Below are 19,122 nucleotides of genomic sequence, written 5' to 3'. Positions count from 1 at the left end.
TGATGTCCTAAATTGTAATTTGAAAAATAAACTTTCTGAGGCATAAATAACATCCTGATGCCTTTTCAGTTCAAGACAAGAATACATAAATGATGATTGCTCTCAAAACTGTTCCTTGAAAATGAACATCCTTGGCCAATAATATCACACAGTTTCCAGTAAGAAAGCTGGACATCTCTGCAAATGAGCAATATTTCAGTGAACTCATAAAAGGAGTGCCACCAAAAATGATGAGCTCAAAAACTAGTTTTTCAAGAGGATGACCTCAGAGAAACGGCAATAAAGTATAGAAAACCAAGGGCAACATCATGAATCATCAAGGACTGTGGAGTGCAGCCAACTTAATTTCATGGCAGATACTATACAGGCTCCAGTAAAACTTTGAATGAGTGGTCCCTATTGGCAGAGTTTGTGATTAAGACAACATTATGTAGTGCTCATTGACAATGAACCAACTCATTACCGTAGTGCCCTATCAATCTGACACTTATAACACTATGGATGACTTTGTTTTTACAACATTAATAAAATCTTGAAAGCTAACCAGCAAAAGAGGCATTGGCCAGTACAGATAAAGGTACAGTTTAATGAAAGTGGCAGAAAGTAATGCCAAGGTTTTTAATGGACTACATGGTTTTATTTGCTCAGAATGAATTAAATTGCATGAACATTTAAAATAGGTATGTGTATGTGCATCACATTACATATGAATATAATATAAATTATATAATTCAGGAGGTGGGCTGTAGGTTTTTTTTTTTAAAAAAAAAACCTTAATTTAACAAGCTACCTAAACAACCAGCGAAATGACAGCTGCAAAGGTGGACTCTGTCTCCCCGCATAGGAGGGGAAGCATCACCCAATCAGGGCAGAAGTATGCTGGCTCCATTGGAGCTCTCATGTTTGGGAGGAAGCATCCAAAGAATCATGTGATTGCTGGCATGGGGCTCTGTTCCAAAGAAGCCTCAAAATGTCCTGGGATGCTTTTTTTTTTTTTAGTGAGATGAGGTGGTTAGACCCTCTTGTGCTGGCTGTACCCTCTTTTCAGTATCCCTGTCATTTGTGGTCTAGGATTTAAATAATAGGATTTATTATTATTTGACATTTCACGTATTCATGTGAAGTTGGGAGCATATCCCTGCAGCTCGCTGGTCCAACTATAGTGGAGAAAAGGGTGTTAAACAATCATTTGTTTCTCAACATGTTGACACAAATATTTTTCATAGCACTTTCTGACAAGGTCTGAATAAACATTACAACAACAACAGAATCAATGGGATATTTTCTGTGTATTTAAATGTTTCAAAATTATACACAAACACAAACATACATGAAGAGTGAGAGGAGAATTTTTGGTTCATCTTTTTAGACATATTCATAAACATTCATTTCTGTTTGATATTGAGATGCATTATCCTTCAGACATTTTTAACAAGAAGGGGAATTTTTAGATTCAAAGGCTTAACTCTAATATTATATGAGCTTTATTTAGAAGAAATATCATAATCCACTGGAGAATGCTGGAAATTGAATGTTTTAAACTGTCATGTTGTGCGACGTTTAGATTGATCTTGAGCAAACAAAGATGGCAAAAGCTGAAATAATTTGCTATATTTGCTGTAAAAAAGCAGAATTCTTTAGTTCTGCTTATTAATGACTTCAACACACACACACACACAGGTCCAATATTGTTCAAAGTGGTGTTTCTCTGAATTTGTGGGGGACAAAGATTTGTGGGGGACAAAGATGCTTGGTATGGGGTAGGAATCTAAATAAATTGCAGATACATTTTGGAGGATCTGTGTGGGGGTGTCTTTTATGTTTTTGCAAATTCCTTTTTTCCTACTGCAGTAGGACCCCGATACCCACAGGGATATCTTCCCAAACTTTCTATGGGGTAAGTGAATAAATCCTATTATTTTCAAGGGGACAAATGACAGAGATATTGAAAAAGAGTGTAGCTTGTATAGGAAGGCCTAAACGAATAGGTGAAACTGTGGGTAAGTGAAACTGTATATATCAATTTTGCAGATATGGAGGTCATACAGTACTTGCAAACAACAAAACAAAATGAAAATAAAAAGAAAGCCACACACACAATAAAATCATTGGTAATCTCTCAAACCATATTACATCTGGTAATTTCCCAACATGGAAGAATTGTCTTTACCTCCTGAAGAAGTCACCATATGACTATTTCACATTTACTATCTGAGAACATGATAGTAAATTTGGGGTGGCCATTCCTTAATTAAAAATCCTTTAAGTTCCTTCAGTAGGATGGCTTGACATTTTCAGGCTTGAGATATGTAAGACTCTGTCCATATGGATTGGCCCAGCCCTGTCTCTCTTTTAAAAAGAAAAATCTTAGCAGAGTCTTTGGCAGAGTAGAGAATATAGGAAGCCAAGTGAATACCACAGCAACTTGGCAAACATTCTCTCCCAGAAATTAAAATGAATATTGCTATTCAAAACTGGGAATCAATGTTGAATATTTATTTACTTGGCCTTGTAATAAGTGAATTTGGATATGCACCACCAATTCATCTATTGATTTTTCCCTGTAGCAAGTACTAGCTTTGGATCTATATTCTAACAAAATAGAATGCATTGAGTGCACTCACATAGATTTTGCATGCTCTGTAGTAAAAAGGAAAATCTTGAAATTATTTTTGGGGGGTAAGTGTGAGAGATGAAGCAGTTCATAGTTTAAAGTTACTAGATCTCTTGACTCCAGCTGGATTTGCCATTCCTTGACTCTGAACTGAAGACTGGAGCCAAACTATTAGATCTCTAGCCAGGCAAGAAGTTTGTGGCTGTTGGTTCCTCTCCACATGCACTTATCCTTGCCCAGTTCAAAGCTTGTGATTTGCAAAATTTGGCCAGGAAACTTGATTTTGGCACATACTCTCCAGGATGATTGCAGCTAGCTTAATTCCTTGGTATAGCATGTGGTTTATCTCTCCTTAGTGGTGCCTGACAGGGATTCAAAAGGAATGAGTTCTCAAGGTGAAGGAGAAAACCTGTTACATTTAAACTACCATACAAGATGGAAGAGAAACCTGGGGCCTTTCCACACAGAGCCCAGACTGATTGGGTGAATGAATGTGAGAGATGAATAATAATTTATAACAAACCAAATGTGGATATATGGAGGGGAGAGGGGAAATTGAAGAGAAGAAAAATTATTATAATTATTTAAATGATGGATTCAATTTTAGAGTATAGAGGAGTGGGCAGTTTGGAGACTGAATGTATATGCTTTAGACACACATGCCCTTTCTCTGGATAAATGTGTGTGTATATAGATGATTGATAGATAGATAGATAGATAGATGATAGATAGATAGATAGATAGACAAATGTAGAGATACAGAGATTGTCAAGGACAGAACGCCACAAGATTCAAAGTAACAGAGTTTATTAGATTACAGAACTCAAAAATGCCCGTAAAAACACAAGGGCCAGGCAGTTTTTGCCTTTAGGAGCAAAAAGGGACAAAAGTAAATGTTCAAAAGATAAACCGGATTAAACCGGAGTTTAATCCGGGTAAAAACAAACTGCTTGCTTCAGCCTAGGTATTAACAGAACGAAAGCCAAGGAACAAAAGATACAAAGAATGCAACTAATTGGCAGCAGATTCCTCTCTGCTGCCAGCACTGTGCTTAGAGTAACTTGCGTCGCTCCCACACACACACAGTAGACAGGATCTCCAACACGAGCAATTCAGCCAAGGATTGTAGAAGTAGAGTAGACCAGTTCCGTTCCGTAAATCAAAGCCAGAAGCAGACGTTTGTAGTTTTTCCAAGTCCAAGAAGGGGGAAAGACAAGCCGTGGTCAGTTCAGTCCGGGTTCTCAAAGCAGGAGATGGCGTCCGTCAGAAAGACGACGGAAGGTCAAGCTAATAAGAGTAAGCACAGGTTTGCACAAACAAATGCCCACACAATCCCTCCCGCCGTCTGACCCTGGATTTCAATCAACTTACGTCACAGCACAGGAAAGCACACAAGTCTTCAGGGAAGCGTCCCACACACACACGGATCCCAAGCGTTTGCCCAGATTACCTTGCCCGACGCAATTTGCAATTGCTCCCAAGCCCCATTTTATGCCAGTTACAAATCTTCATCACTGTCAGCTGTCCTCCTTAACCCGGGCGTTTCCTCATCACTTTCCTCGTCAGAGCTGGAACACCTCTGACTACGCCCAACAGCATCTCCAGCTGTGGATCCCGTCCCATCCCTCCAGCTAAGCCATGGGTCTAATCCTGAAGGTCCCCATTCATCTTCTGTCCCATCATGGCCAGTGGCCCCCAATTCCTCCCTTACCCGAGTCCAATCCATCTCATCCTCCTCTGAGCTAACCAGCCCTTCCTCCATTCTCTCCGTGAACCCTTCGAAAGACTCTTCGTCAGAGGGTGCTGCAAATATGTCTCGCAGTCTTTTTCTCTCTCGCTCCTCGAGAGTATCCGACTCTCGAGGAGTCTTACGCCCACGCCTGTCAAAAACAGAGCCACGAGGCTCAATCATAACAGAGATAAAGAATGGAGGAGAAGTGGAGAGTAGTAGCTAAAGGAGAGAGGGAGGGAGGGAGGGAGGGAGAAGGAGGAGGAGGAGGACGAGGAGGAGGTGGTGGTATGTGGATTTTGATGCATGGATTGTTCAGTTTGGGCAGAAAAAAATACAATAAAATAGATTAAAAGTTTTGAGACTGAAAAAGGTATGGGGATAACAGAGGTACTGGAGAATTCAATGATTGTGGGAGAAGAAGAATTATCTTTTCTGGAGACAGAAAGAATGTCATAATTAAGTGGATGGATGGATAAAAAAGAGAAAGAGTCAGAAATACTATTTTTAATTAATTTGTAATTTACTGGAATGGAAACTAATAATATTGGCAAAAACAAAATGGAAAGTGTTTGATAAAATGCAGTCTGATGGGCTAGCTGATGTGATAGGGATGGTGCGAATTCAGATTGGAAGGGAAAAAAGCATGACATTACCCTAGAGCTGGAGGAAGAGGAGAGAAGGCTGGAGGTAGATTGCTGAAATATGACTAGTTTAATAAATATGTCATACAGTAGAGTCTCACTTATCCAACACTCGCTTATCCAACGTTCTGGATTATCCAACGCATTTTTGTAGTCAATACATCGTATTGTAGTTTTCAATACATCGTGATATTTTGGTGCTAAATTCATAAATACAGTAATTACTACATAGCATTACTGTGTATTGAACTACTTTTTCTTTAAAATTTGTTGTATAACATGATGTTTTGCTGCTTAATTTGTAAAATCATAACCTAATTTGATGTTTAATATGCTTTTCCTTAATCCCTCCTTATTATCCAACATATTCGCTTATCCAACATTCTGCCGGCCCGTTTATGTTGGATAAGTGAGACTCTACTGTACTTTTTAGATAATGGAATCATTACATTCAAAAGGCTTTAAGAAAAATTAGGGATTTTTCTTGGCACTGGGAAACACCATTAGCAGCTATCCTAGCAGGCCTCCATAATGAGGATAGCACAGCATATAAGACCACATTTTTAAAATAATACATTGTTTCCATTGGTGGGTATAGAAAAGGTCTCTCCTAATTCAATCATTTTCCCATGAAGCTAACAAAGCACAACACAATTTTATGTGGTCTCCTGAATTAAGATGCTGATCAATAGCTTCCCATAATACAAACAGCAGCCTAGGCCTATGTAACAGCTTTCCAATTTTCAGTTTGCAAACAAAAGTTCCTGTACCATGGAAAATTTTCTGAGTCTGCAGACAATAGCTTTTATTCTATGAAAATTTTCATGACCTGCAAACTACAACCTGCATTTCATGCAAAGCATTCCGGGGCCGCAAATCAGAGTTCACATCTTCTTGACCTGAAATGTTCTCTTATCTTCAACATTAGTGATCAGACATAGGGGCAGAAGTGACTTGCAGTATGCAACCAAACAAACAAACTGATCCAAATGACTTCACATGAATCTCATAGTAAGTATTAATCTGATCCAATCTGGATCCAATCCAGATCATTCCTGTTTAGAATCCAGTTGCCTAGCCATACTTTCAGCTTAAGAATCACAGACTTTGTATATTTGAAAAATTGTTATTATTGAATATAGGGAAATCTTGGTGAGAAGAAACCCAATGAGAAGACAGCAATTCTTACAGAAAATAAGCCCTGAACTATGAACAGCTTTCAAAAATAGTGTAGCTTTTCAAGTGTTGTATACAGTGAAAATGGCTAAAACTATTCATTTCCTTCTTGGAGAAGAAAATTAATTAAGAACTACTGCCATATGTTAACACTGCCATGTGTTAACACCTACCCCACTTTCCCTCATAACCTACAGTGTATATATGTATGTTTTACCTTCATGGTTTCAAAATGAGACATATTGTGTGTGATAACTCACTCCTTCAGCCCACCTGTTCATTTCCTGTGACTCCAATGCATCAAAAGTCATCAAATACCTATATTTAGTTTTAGAAGCAGGTTGATATTTTTCATTGCCTTCTCAACAAATAAGGATGCAGTTAAGGATGTAGCACTAACATCAAGCCCTGCTTCAATATCACTGAAACTTTCCAAGTACAGGTTGGGTACTTCTTATCTAAAATGCTTGGGACTAGAAATGTTTTGGATTTTGGAGTTTTTTCAATTTTGGAATACTTGTGTTTGCATATGTATATTTTGCTTCATATCCCTTTATGTATTTATCTAAATTTTGGAGCATTTCAGATTTTTAGGATTTCAGATACGAGATGTTCAATTAGTAACATCATCCCAATTTGCTGCATATTCAGTCTGCATAGCCTTAATGCAGATGGAAGAGGCTTAAGTTCATAGATTTGAGTAAGAGGACACCCCTGTACAAAAGAATTACAATACTTTCTACTGGGTCAAATAATGCTCATAATGTTACTAGTATATTGGACTGCATGGAATCCCCAGTGTATAGGTTTGGTTAAAGAATTTGGAGTGACCATTGCTTATGTAGTCCCTAGTTTAGGGAATATGTTGGGACTCTGAAAATCACCCAGTTCCCAGAGAGGGGGGAATTGCAGCTAGTCCCTTCCAAAGTGATAAGGGAACAAACCCCTATTAATCATGGCAGTTTCTTTCCAATAAATAGAGATAGGAAGAGGGGGGTCAGGTTGGAATTAACTGCAAAGCAGTGCAACTACTAGGCTTGTACAATCCGGGAAAACCGTGATCCGTTTTATGTCCTGGCTTTTGGTGTGCCTATATAAATTAAAGAACTGGCACTTAGAGGTCCAATTTTTTAAGTGAAGATAACAGTTCTACACTCATTTTCCTGAGAATAATGACATCATAAAGTCTTGGTGAAGTGTCCCACTTCGCCAGGGTTCTGGGGAGGAAAGAGTGAGCAGTGGGGAAAATCTGTCACCCTATGCATAGCTCCCTCTCGGCAATGCTTTCCTCTTGACATGGGGAAAGCGTTGCCATTGGGAGGAGGCCACATTTGAGGACAGCTTTCCACAGGAAAATCCCTTGTGTTGTCTGATGGGTAGCAAGTCCATCAGTCCTCCAGATGGGGTGGATGCATCCTAGGATGTTAAAATAATCTCATCTAATGAGGTGGTTGTCTTACTAAAATGAGCACAGCTGGCTTCTGAGATATTTGAAGCAACTAGATGGAAATAACTGATTCCTTGTAACAAATGAGTTGCCAGTAATTTATTCCTTTTCAAATTGCCCAATAACCAATAAACAAGTTTCACAATGAGAGATTACATCTATTGCATGGGAATGGCAATTTCTGTTACTTTTAAAGATATAACCATATTAGCAATTAACTGCTTTTGTGGCCTTGAATCTATAGCAGAAACTTATTACCTCCAGAAAAATAATTATACAAGATTTGCTTCTGAGTTAACAGGCATAGGAAAATTCTGACATATTTTAAATATAATAATGCAAAAGCAGTATGTAGTAAAGTATGAATAAACATAGCTGTCCAAGCAAAATCATGTAGGAGGTACACATTCTAAATTAAGCAAGTATAAGCCTAACTGATTTCAAAGGGCTCATCTACATGGACTGAATAACCAGTACTCACTGTGCAGTCATTACTGGCAATCTTCATATTAATTTGCCACTTCCAGTTATTATCATGAAGTAAACTAGTTTAGCCTGCCATTAAAAAACTTGAGAATTGCTCTGGAGTTTTATCTGAAACTCTGGGGGAACATCACAGCTTTGCCCCAGTGTGGACAGTAGGATGAATTGCAATTCGATCCAGTCTGCTGTTTACACGGGCCACTGCCACCATCTTCTTTTTCCTGTGCTCATCAGCACAGGGGAAAGAGAAAAAACAGGCTTATGTTTCCAATATTGCTGCTAGCAAATGGCTACAGAGCTCCATGAGAGCTTCAGGCCATCATGGGTTCCTCATACTAATATCAGCAGGGGTACCAGTAGGCAATCCTTCTTCCAGGTTGATGTCAACATGATGTCATTCTCTGTTGATGGAGGCCCTGTGATGGCCAGGAGTTCTCAAGTAGCTCTGCAGCTGTCTCACAGCAGCAACAGTGACACAGGCAGTAAGGTGATGATCCATCAGGAGCAAAGCAGTCTCATCCCACTTGGATCAAATGGATTCTGACATGTAATGAGTTAGGGATGATGTGTATGGCCATCTCTGACTCATGTAAATAGTTAGGGGACCCATGTAGACGAACCTATGTAGGTGAGACCAAAGGCAAAGAGAGCCATGATTTAGGGTTGGTTTTTTTTAAAAAAAATCATTGGAGGCTAAGCATGTTTATAAAACATTTTGTGCCTAGTACATATAAGTTCTAGCCTCTGGGAAAAAAAATGAATTAGTCACCTAATAAAAGATTGTAGTGATCTTTCTTTCTCCCCCCACCCCTTCTTTCTTGCAGTAACTTAATTTATACTTTGATATATACTCCTGGGATTGCATTTCACATTGAAATGTATTTTCCCTTTACATAAAAATTATTACACAGAGGTTCATTTATGTAACTATAAAATAAAATAAATTATGCAGAGGTCACTTATATAACGATAAACTTTTGATTGTGTCAAATGTTACATCGGAACTATGATATTTGCATTTTCTAAATACACTCAAGTGGCTTCATTACTGAGGATTTATTTTAAAATTATACTTAATTAGTTGCTTCTATTCTAAGCTTCTCTGTCCTAACATTTTCTTTTTGCATGAGTGAAAATAGTGAAAAACATAAAACTAACTGTAAACCTAAAACTTCTCCTATCATTACCTACCTATTAAAATCCTAATTCAATTATACCAAAATGTGCATTGATGGGTATGAGGACATTTAACAATTGCACTATTACACATACAATAGGATTTAGTAAGATTCTAACCAAATGTCTCCCTCCCTCCTCCCTGATGTGCGTACACATGTAATCTGTTCTGGATATGATTCTGTACCCATGAAGAGAAATCTAGAACTTCTTCGCACAGGGCTTTTTTCACCCAATTCTTCCATTTGTTGATGGGGCCTGCCAAGCGACCCCATCAACAAATGGACAGGGCACCAACATGCCTTGTTTTATCCCCACCATATGACGAGGGAAGGAAGGAGGGCACGCAGGTCACCATAAGCCACCTCACGCACCTTCCCTTTCACCGGCAACTGATAGTGAAACAGCATGGCCCTATGGGCCATGTGAAGAGGTCGCCATGAAAGTGGTTTCTCTATGACCTTCAAATGGATACCTTTCATGATTTCTAAATCTATGAAGCATTCCATAACCAATTCAAGGGAGATTCCAAAATATGGAATAACTAGTGGAATGACTGCTGATGTCCTTTCCTATAAAGATGTCTGAGGCCCCATCCACACTAGCCACTTAGGTCTGTATACATATGGATGAGTCCCACAGTGGCTAAAGGCTGCATGGCCAAGGCAAGGAAAGGCCACTTTAATGTGATCTAGCCCCACATTAATCAAAGTTGGGGGAGGTTGATCTCTTTGACAGAATTTGTGACATTGACTAGGATGATGGGGAGCACTGGGAAGGAGGGGTTGAGAAGATAGGTTTCCTCCTCTCCCCCTCCCCCTCTCTTGGCATGGATTAGCTCTATAATCATCTGGGTAGATTCAGCCTTAGTTACAAATTGCAATTTGTAGTTTAGCAAATTTTAAGAAATGTGATCACAAATTCAATCTATATTCAAAATGTGAGCAAATAAGAAATGATGGCACCCATCTATGATAGAAAGCATTATTCCACAAGGCTTACACATTTAGCCACCTCATCAAACAGACCAATTTGCCCATTGTATTCTGCTTCACCTTTCCTTTCAGCATGGAGCCCCTCACACAACGTAAAGGGACTTCCGGCTGGGCTCTGTGCCAAAAAGGGAAGTGATCCTGTGCATGTCACCACCATGGCAACATGGGAGCCTTCCTGTGTTGCCTTCCCTTCAAAGGGCGGAAACAATGCCCTTGCCCTTCCTGGCTGATCAAACAGGACAGAAGGGGGCTGGCAGAGTGAGTGAAGGTGGTGGTCAATGCCTCCTTGGAACAAGGCAAAGTTCCAACTTGTCTAAAGGAGGCAATTTGGGGCGTCTATTTTTAAAAAGCCATCCCTAAGCCCCTTTATAATGGACAACTATTGGCCAGTGTCCAACCTTCAATTTCTGAGCGAGGTTCTGGAGTGTATGGTGGCCTCCCAACTCCAGGATTTTTTTGGATGAAACCGATTATCTAGATACATTTCAATCTGGTTTCAGGCCTGGTTATGGAACAGAGAAATATCTGGTTGCCTTGGTGGATGACCTACAAAGAGAGCTAGACAGGGGGAGTGTGTTCCTGTTGGTTCTCCCAGATCTCTCAGTGGCTTTCGATTTCATTGACCATGGTATCCTTCTGGTTCATCTCATCAGGATGGACTAGAATTAGAAATTAATTAAAAGACATCCAAGCTCATTGCAGAGAAAATGAACTGCCTGAATATTTTTTTTCTGACCTGCTTGTATTATTGAAATTAAATGAGAATTGAGTAGGAAAGCATTCATTTAATGCTTCAGATATACATGGTTGATCAGACACACTCATGTTTGGAAGAGATATGCACATCATTCCCCAGAAACAGTTCTAGGATGGCCTCAGTATTGCTCAACAGAAATGAGGAATGTACAATGATGATATAGGTGGTCATGTCCTAAGAAAGCCCTTCAATAAATATTTTCATTTTCCGCTTGACTTGCATACATTATTCAGGAAACAATAAAATACTGCACTTGGGGAGACAGGAGGAGAAAGGGAACCAGAGTGACAGGTGGGAACTTGTAAAATTTAGGACAGAGTGGCCGAGTCATGGCATATTTGTAGAAGAGTTTGTGAGACATGGATCTGAACAAGTCTGGGAGAGAGAGCAGACCAGCTATCTCTGGTTTCACTTAGGAATTGGCCTAGCTGTCTTTACTGTCCCTGATTTGGGGACAACCCAAATCCCTGGCTTAGGATTTGGGTTCCACCCAATTTATTTTAACCCAGATCAGCCCTATGGGTCTGTTCTAACTTCACACTGATCTAACTGGTCAGTGTAGATGTGCCCTCAAAACTAATCTTTTAATACTCAAAAAACCCTTTTCCTGGAAAGACAAATCAATTTCTCTTTAACCCATTTGATTTTGTAAATATAAAATAAAAATAATATTCTGTCAATGACATCTATGAAGAAATATGTATATTTTGTGCTTATTTTTTAAAACTTATGAAATTTGGAACCAACCATATCTGAGGAAAGGGAAAGGGGAACTGTAGGGGAGACAAGAAGATGAAATGGTTGAAGAGAGAGAGTCCTTCCATCCTCCTAATCATTAATTCTACTTTTTATCTTTTTATATTAAATTTATATATCACTGGGGGACATTTTCATATGTAAGTTCCCAAGATTCCATCTCATTAGGGAATAAAAAAACTGGATTTATCAAAAGAGTTAGAAGCAGGATTGATCCTACATGATAGGAATATGAAGCTATTTGAAAATATTTGAAACAATGGTCAAGATAGTGTTTCTTGAATGTCAGGAAATCCTGATGAAAATCTGGGTTGATGAGAATCTTTTCAATTCAGGAGTTATTGTGGACAAAAACTTGTATGTATTCCCATGCAGAAAAAAACAATTTTTTTGTATAGGAAACATCTTTTCTGCATAGGAATCAGCAGATTAGGATAAATTATACATTCACTGGGAAGTTCATAAAATGGCTGTTCTGGTTAGCGCTTCTGGAAATTATTGTTCAATCATGTTGGGGGACGGGAGTTTGACAATATTCCACCCTGGATTAAGTTCAATAGGCATTGAAATCATATCTTATTTTAAATTTCATGATGCCAACTTTTTAAATAAAGCTCTTTCATTCTGACACCTTTGTAACTACTATATGTATTCAAATTGTGTGCACATCATTGACTCAAAATGTTTTGCTGTTACCCTTTAGTAACTGTTTAGCTGACATGCTAGAAGAAAATCAAAAACTTGAGAAGGGGGTAACAATTCACCAAGTTTTCAGAAAATACACCTTTAAGAATGCTATTTTGATATGATTGAACTGAAGTAAGCTGTCTTGTTCTGTAGAATATACAGGTAGTCTATATTTTAATAGCCTACTTTCAATGCTAAAACAACTACATACTAAATAATAATGTGATGGGATGCTTTGAGCTGATCTAGTTTTGTATGATAATTTTTATATACATTTACAAAAAGTTTCTGTCAAATTTTTATTTAAAGTGGCTCTCTAAAAGCAAAATCCAACATATCCTTGTACCCATCAATTTCTAAAGGTTTGAACATGTTTGCATTTGTGTGAAATTAATACCTACAACTGGTTACATGAAATATCTCCTTCATAATCACAGAATGAATATTAACTTGTTTTTATACTCTTAAGAAGGATGATATTTGCTATGCTATTAACTGGAGATTTCACACCGCAGCAGTTATCCACAGGCCAAACGATTACTCAAATTCACCAATCCTATCACTGTCTATTAGATTCTGCTGTGCATCCAATTTCTTCTGAATTTCGGATGATATATTCCCAAAGCACATCTAGTTATTGCTAGACCATTTGCTTAGTAAATATCTATATCTTAATCTGGCAGGGAGAGGGAGTAATGTAGTAGCAACTGAGAAGTGGAGAAGTTCGGCAATCTTCTGATCCCACTATGTTCTTTTATACATTGACCAAAGATGCCAAAGAAATTTCACAAATAAGGCAGGAAAGCAATAGCTCCCCCTCCCTTCCACTGTAGTTTCCCACATACGATTTGTAATGGCATTTTATTATATATCTGGACATCTTCATCTGGAAAACTTTGCTGTTATATATTGAGTTTTGAATCACATAGTATTATTTAAGGTTATAAGAAAGTCTGAGACGTTAATATTATCATGATGGGCCAGTTTTTCCAACTACTACTTAGTTAAGCATACTTAAGACATCTCTAAACCCTTTCTTGTCCCCTACCCCCCTAAAAAAACTGACAAAAATATCATTCGCTTGTGCTTTCATCACTGACAGCTGATGCCTGAAAAATACCCTATATACTCATGTACAAGTCATCTTCATGTATTACTCAAGAGCAGGCTCTGGAGCCAAAAATTATGGATTTGTATGTGACACATAGAAAGGTCATTCCATGGAGAGGGAAAATCATCAATACCATCTCAGGAGGCAAGCTATTTCTGGTTGCCACTGCCATTTTTTCATCATGGCATTAAAAAAACCAAGATTAGTGCTATTGTGGAGGGTGTATTGGAGTTGATTCTACCAAGACAGACTAAGCTCTCACCTTTCACTACCCTCCTTAGAGAATGAGATGGTTCCTTTTTTGATAGAAGTAAAGGTACAGTACTTACATTGACCCATGGATAAGGCAACACAGCTTCTTTGGGTTGCTTTTTTTTTTTACTAAAATGTATAGATGTATGCATAAATATATATGGTAAATTGGGAGAAGTGAATTATGGTTGTAACATTAGGGTCACAATCATCACCAAGTAGCAGTTGTTAATACGGAGCCATTCATACAAAACTGTTCCATATTCATGACTGCTACTTGGTCATGACTGTGGCTTGACATAGGGCCTTATTACAGACCCCACCCCTACCCCCGGTGCCATTTTGGCCAGCATGCATCACACAGGGAAATCTCTGCCCAACTGGGAGCCTTCCCATATTGACAAGGAAGTGTTCTACAATGCTTCCATGCCAGTTGAGGGCAGGGCCTCTGCCAGAAGTTGAGGGATATCGAATGATGGGGTGCATGCCCATCCGTCCTTCAACTGGCTGGCAAGCATCCTAGGATGCTTAAATTGGTAAGTGTGATGAGGTCCTCAGTAGAAAACTGGCTTCTGTGTTTTGTAGATAACCTGAGAAGCCATGTTCTCATATGGAGCTTTCCTAAATTTAGTGTGCCTTCGACTTTTGTCACTTACAAATCAGTCTTTATCCTAAAGCACTCTGTGGGAATATGCTTTCACATTATATAAAACAGTGCACATGTTTCATGTTTGTGATAAGACAACTTTTCTAAATTTCTAAATGTGTGAGATTACAGCTGTAATATTTTTTTAACTATGGGGAAGACCAAGCTGGGAAAGACTGCTGTGAAATGGAAACTAAATTACTAACCTCTTTTGGAAAATCAATCTAAATGTCTCTTTAAAAAGATGTTGAAAATCTTATACTTTCATTTGATGAAACACCCTTTTAAATTAAGCAAAGCAAATATTGAAACCTACCTTTCGGGAGTGGATTTCTTTCACATACAATGGAAGCAGAAATTCAGATATACCTTCGAGCCGAATTCCTTTTTTGGTGACTCTCAGATTTCCCATTCCATCCTAGAGGCAATAATAATAACAATATACAAATGTGTGTATATGAGGCGTACTTAGGAACCTAATCACTAAACACAATGCATTATTTACTTGCTTCAAACCTCACATTTAGAAGGTTAATGCTAAAAGCTATGTAAGTGCATAGGAAAGTGAAATTGTCTCTCTGATTATGCACGACATAGATGCATATTTGACAAGATTTTTGACAGGCACATTGCCTGATGGCAACAAACTTAACAACCATTCAACACATGTCTCTTTGATGTATATCCTTCCACATTCCGGATTACCAAGTTAATACACTTTTGGTCTCTGTTGTGCCTTAACCATATCTTGGAGCAATATGTATGGACCTATGTTGATCTAGAAAGGTTAGGTTTCTAGATGATTGGGTATCTTTAGCCTGAAAATTGTAAGATCATCCAAAAATAAATAGCAATAAAAGTACTTTTCAAATTCTATATTTATATACTGAAATAATTTTAGTTTAGTTTATACCAGATGACCTTGATTTAACCCATCTTAGTATAATGGCGGTGGAGAAAATTGCTGCTTTGCTGGCCACCTGAGGATGAAGCCAGCATTGATTGTGTCAGAATAGTGGAGATGAGGTGGGCTGGATTGCCTATTTAAGGTGGCTTTTCCTCTTTTGACTCATTGACCCACACTTCTGCTGCCTTTCATAATTTAAGATTTCTGATTACTTTGAGGCTAGGTAGGAATCCCCCCCAAAGAATTTTTTTTTACCTACTCTATATTGTTATGGAAGATTGGATAATTGGCTTATGATGGTGTCTTAAATAGGTGCTCATGAGTATTGTTTAAGAGAATAAAACAGATTATTATTATTATTATTATTATTATTATTATTATTATTATTATTATTATTATTATTATTATTATTGGTTGTGGAAAAGAAACATGTTTTATTATAGACATTGCTGTACCAGGAGACAGTAGAGTAGAAGACAAAGAGTTGGACAAAATCACAAAATACAAAGACTTTCAAATTGAAATTGGATGACTATAGCAACAGAGAGCAACAGTGGTACCAATAGTGATTGGTGCACTTGGAGGCATTCCAAGAAACCTTGAAAAGCACTCAAAAAGCTTTAATTTGGAGAGAATATCAATCCACATGCTGCAGAAAGCAGCACTTCTCGGAACTGCACACATTCTGCAAAAATACCTTTAATATCCTATGCTCTTGGGAAGAGCCTAATATTCAGAGACAAATCCCAGACAATTGGACCTAATGTGTATCTGTGTTGTGTTGTTGTCTATATATATAAATGAGTGATGGCATCACGGCGACCAACAAAACAACAAAACTACAGGCCCCCCAACCTCGAAATTTGACAACACAACCCATCATCCACGGCTCCAGTAAGATACAACAAAAAGAAAAGAAAAATAAAGTCCTAATTAGAGGGAAAGGAATAATTGTTTTTATCCAATTGCTGCCAGTTAGAGGACTAATCTCTGCCCACTTGGTTTCCTAGCAACCAACTCAGCTCAGGGGACAGGCAGACTTAGGCCTCAGGCCTCTTCCACAGATTATCTAATTTGCACTGGATTATATGGCAGTGTAGACTCAAGGCCCTTCCACACAGCTATATAACCCATTTAGAATCTTATATTATCTGCTTTGCACTGGATTATCTTGACTCCACACTACCATATAATCCACTTCAGTGTGCATTTTATACAGCTGTGAAGAAGGGGCCTCATATAATCCAGTTCTAAGCAGATAATATAAAATTATAAATATACAGTAGAGTCTCACTTATCCAAAATAAACAGGCCGACAGGATAAGTGAATATGTTGGATAATAAGAAGGGATTCAGGAAAATCCAATTAAACATCAAATTAGGTAATCGTTACACAAATTAAGCACCAAAACATCATATTATACAACAAATTTGACAGAAAAAGTAGTTCCATGCGCAGTAATGCTATGTAGTAATTACAGTAGAGTCTCACTTATCCAACACTCACTTATCCAACGTTCTGGATTATCCAAGATTCTGATTTTTGACTTCAATGAAAGCAGGTTCTTCACTTTGCTTTACATATTCTGCCAGGGCATGTTCTTCTTCTTTGACTGCTTGTTTTACTTGTAAGAGTCCTCTGCCCCCTGATCTTCTAGGCAGATATAGCCGGTCAACATCACTGTGAGGGTGCAGTGAATGATGAATGGTCATGAGTTTTCTTGTTTTTCTGTCCAAGTTGTCCATTTCCGCCTGTGTCCAATTTATAATGCCAGCATTATATCTTCTTCTTCTTCTTCTTCTTCTTATTATTATTATTATTATTGTAGGTGTTGGAGTAAGATATGTGTTAGTGAGCACCTTTCTGTTAGATTTGGTGAAAGATGGGAATTAAGAACTGCCATGGAGGGCGGTTCCAGACAGTACTTTAATGCGAGTTCAATCAAGCTTTAAAAACATGATTGCATTCACATTGAAGTCTACATGCACCCAGAAAGCATGTGCTCTTTTGGGGAGGGGGAGATGTTCACGTGCTCTGCTGGGCTTTTCAACAGAGCACTGGGACAGAAAAGAAAACCCCTTAAACAGCCTTTAAAAATGCAAATAACTCACCCCGCAGCCATTTCATCTTCTCCTGAGTTCTCTTGAGTCATACCAACGACATGTCATAGAATCATAGAATCATAGAATCATAGAATAGTAGAGTTGGAAGAGACCACATGGGCCATCTAGTCCAACCCCCTGCTAAGAAGCAGGAAATCGCATTCAAAGCAGCCCCGACAGATGGCCATCCAGCCTCTGCTTAAAAGCCTCCAAGGAAGGAGCCTCCACCACGGCCCCGGGGAGAGAGTTCCACTGTCAAACAGCTCTCACAGTGAGGAAGTTCTTCCTGATGTTCAGGTGGAATCTCCTTTCCTGTAGTTTGAAGCCATTGTTCCGTGTCCTAGTCTGCAGGGCAGCAGAAAACAAGCTTGCTCCCTCTTCCCTATGACTTCCCTTCACGTATTTGTACATGGCTATCATGTCTCATGAGAGCGGGGAGGGGGGTGAGCAATTTTCCTCCTCCCCTCCTCATAGCACATCATTGATACGGCCCAGGAAAACTCAGGAGAAGGGGAAATGGCTGCCAGGTGAGTTATTTGCCTTTTTAACGTTTGCTTTAAAGGGTTTTGGGAGGGGGGCTGTCTTGGGGTTCTTGGGCTCCAGCAGCCCAAGAAACCTAAGACAGATGTGTAGATGGGCACCGGAAGTCATGTGGCGCGATCCCTGGTCCCATCTACACAGTGCCTGCAGCTAGAAAGATACGGGTCTTTCAAGAAGACCCACTTCTTTCCTGGTAACAAATTATCTGGGCACAGATTATTAAGAGTTTTCCTCTTTTGTGCCGAATGTACATCTGGACACCCCACTTAAAGAAGCGGGAGCTTCTACTTCTAAAAGGCTATCTGGATACATCCTGAGTATCAAGGAAGGCGTGAGGAAAAAACTAGTTTTTACTCTGTCCTTGGGGCTGGTCTTCATGTTTTGGGCTCAGTAGAGTCCACATGGGTTGAGGGCTTGCACTTTTTGGTCAACCTTCCAGTTTACTAGCTGGCCTAGGTGCAACCATGATTTCAGAGAAGTCTCTTTGGGGCACCAGAGCTTTTTGCCCAATGGAGGTTGTAGTGTTTTGTGAGACCTACCACTCCAAATACTCTTATACCAAAATGCTCCCACTATTAGTTTTGCTTATCACAAAAAAAAATATTTAATAAAGTTGCCTTTATTTTATCCTGTTCCTTTTTTGTGGTCTCATTATTCCTTTGATCAGTCAGCAATTCAGGTTGTGGAACAAGAATAAAAAAGCAATCTAAAGCAAATAAAAATGAGTAAACAATTAAAATAAATTTCATCACCCAATATACTAAAATGAAGTAATGTTCTAATTAGGGCCAAAAACACCTGGATAAACATTCAGATTTCAACTTGGCTTCAAAATGAAGCCAACACCATCTGAAACATATTTTCACACCTGTTTAAATGTTATGGTGATGATTTCTTTTGGCAACCTATAATGTACCAAATGCCTGCTAACTAAAGAGCAGAAACAGGTTTACATATTCTGGGGGAAAACTGCCATGCATCTCCCTTGTTATTTCTACAGGAGAGTAGCAAATTAAAACAAACAAGTAGAGAATAAACCACAGGTGATAACATATCAAATGTTCTCTTTATCTATATGGTGTCTGGTATAAATAATGTA

The 19,122-nt window shown here is 38.7% G+C and overlaps 1 protein-coding gene across 2 annotated transcripts in view; it reads right to left on the bottom strand.

Annotated features, from left to right (window-relative positions):
• Window positions 1-19,122, bottom strand: part of sgcz (sarcoglycan zeta) — a 700,860-nt gene that overhangs the window by 155,632 nt on the left and 526,106 nt on the right. For both annotated transcript variants that reach the window (XM_062981524.1, XM_062981523.1), the window contains exon 3: window positions 14,790-14,891. In XM_062981524.1, coding sequence (XP_062837594.1) covers window positions 14,790-14,891 — 102 coding nt within the window. The remainder of the gene's footprint in view (window positions 1-14,789; window positions 14,892-19,122) is intronic.

Source organism: Anolis carolinensis, chromosome 5 (assembly GCF_035594765.1).
Source record: "Anolis carolinensis isolate JA03-04 chromosome 5, rAnoCar3.1.pri, whole genome shotgun sequence".
In the NCBI taxonomy this organism is placed as follows: domain Eukaryota; kingdom Metazoa; phylum Chordata; class Lepidosauria; order Squamata; family Dactyloidae; genus Anolis; species Anolis carolinensis.
Note: the sequence above shows the minus strand (reverse complement) of the source record. Positions and strands in the feature narration are given on the sequence as shown.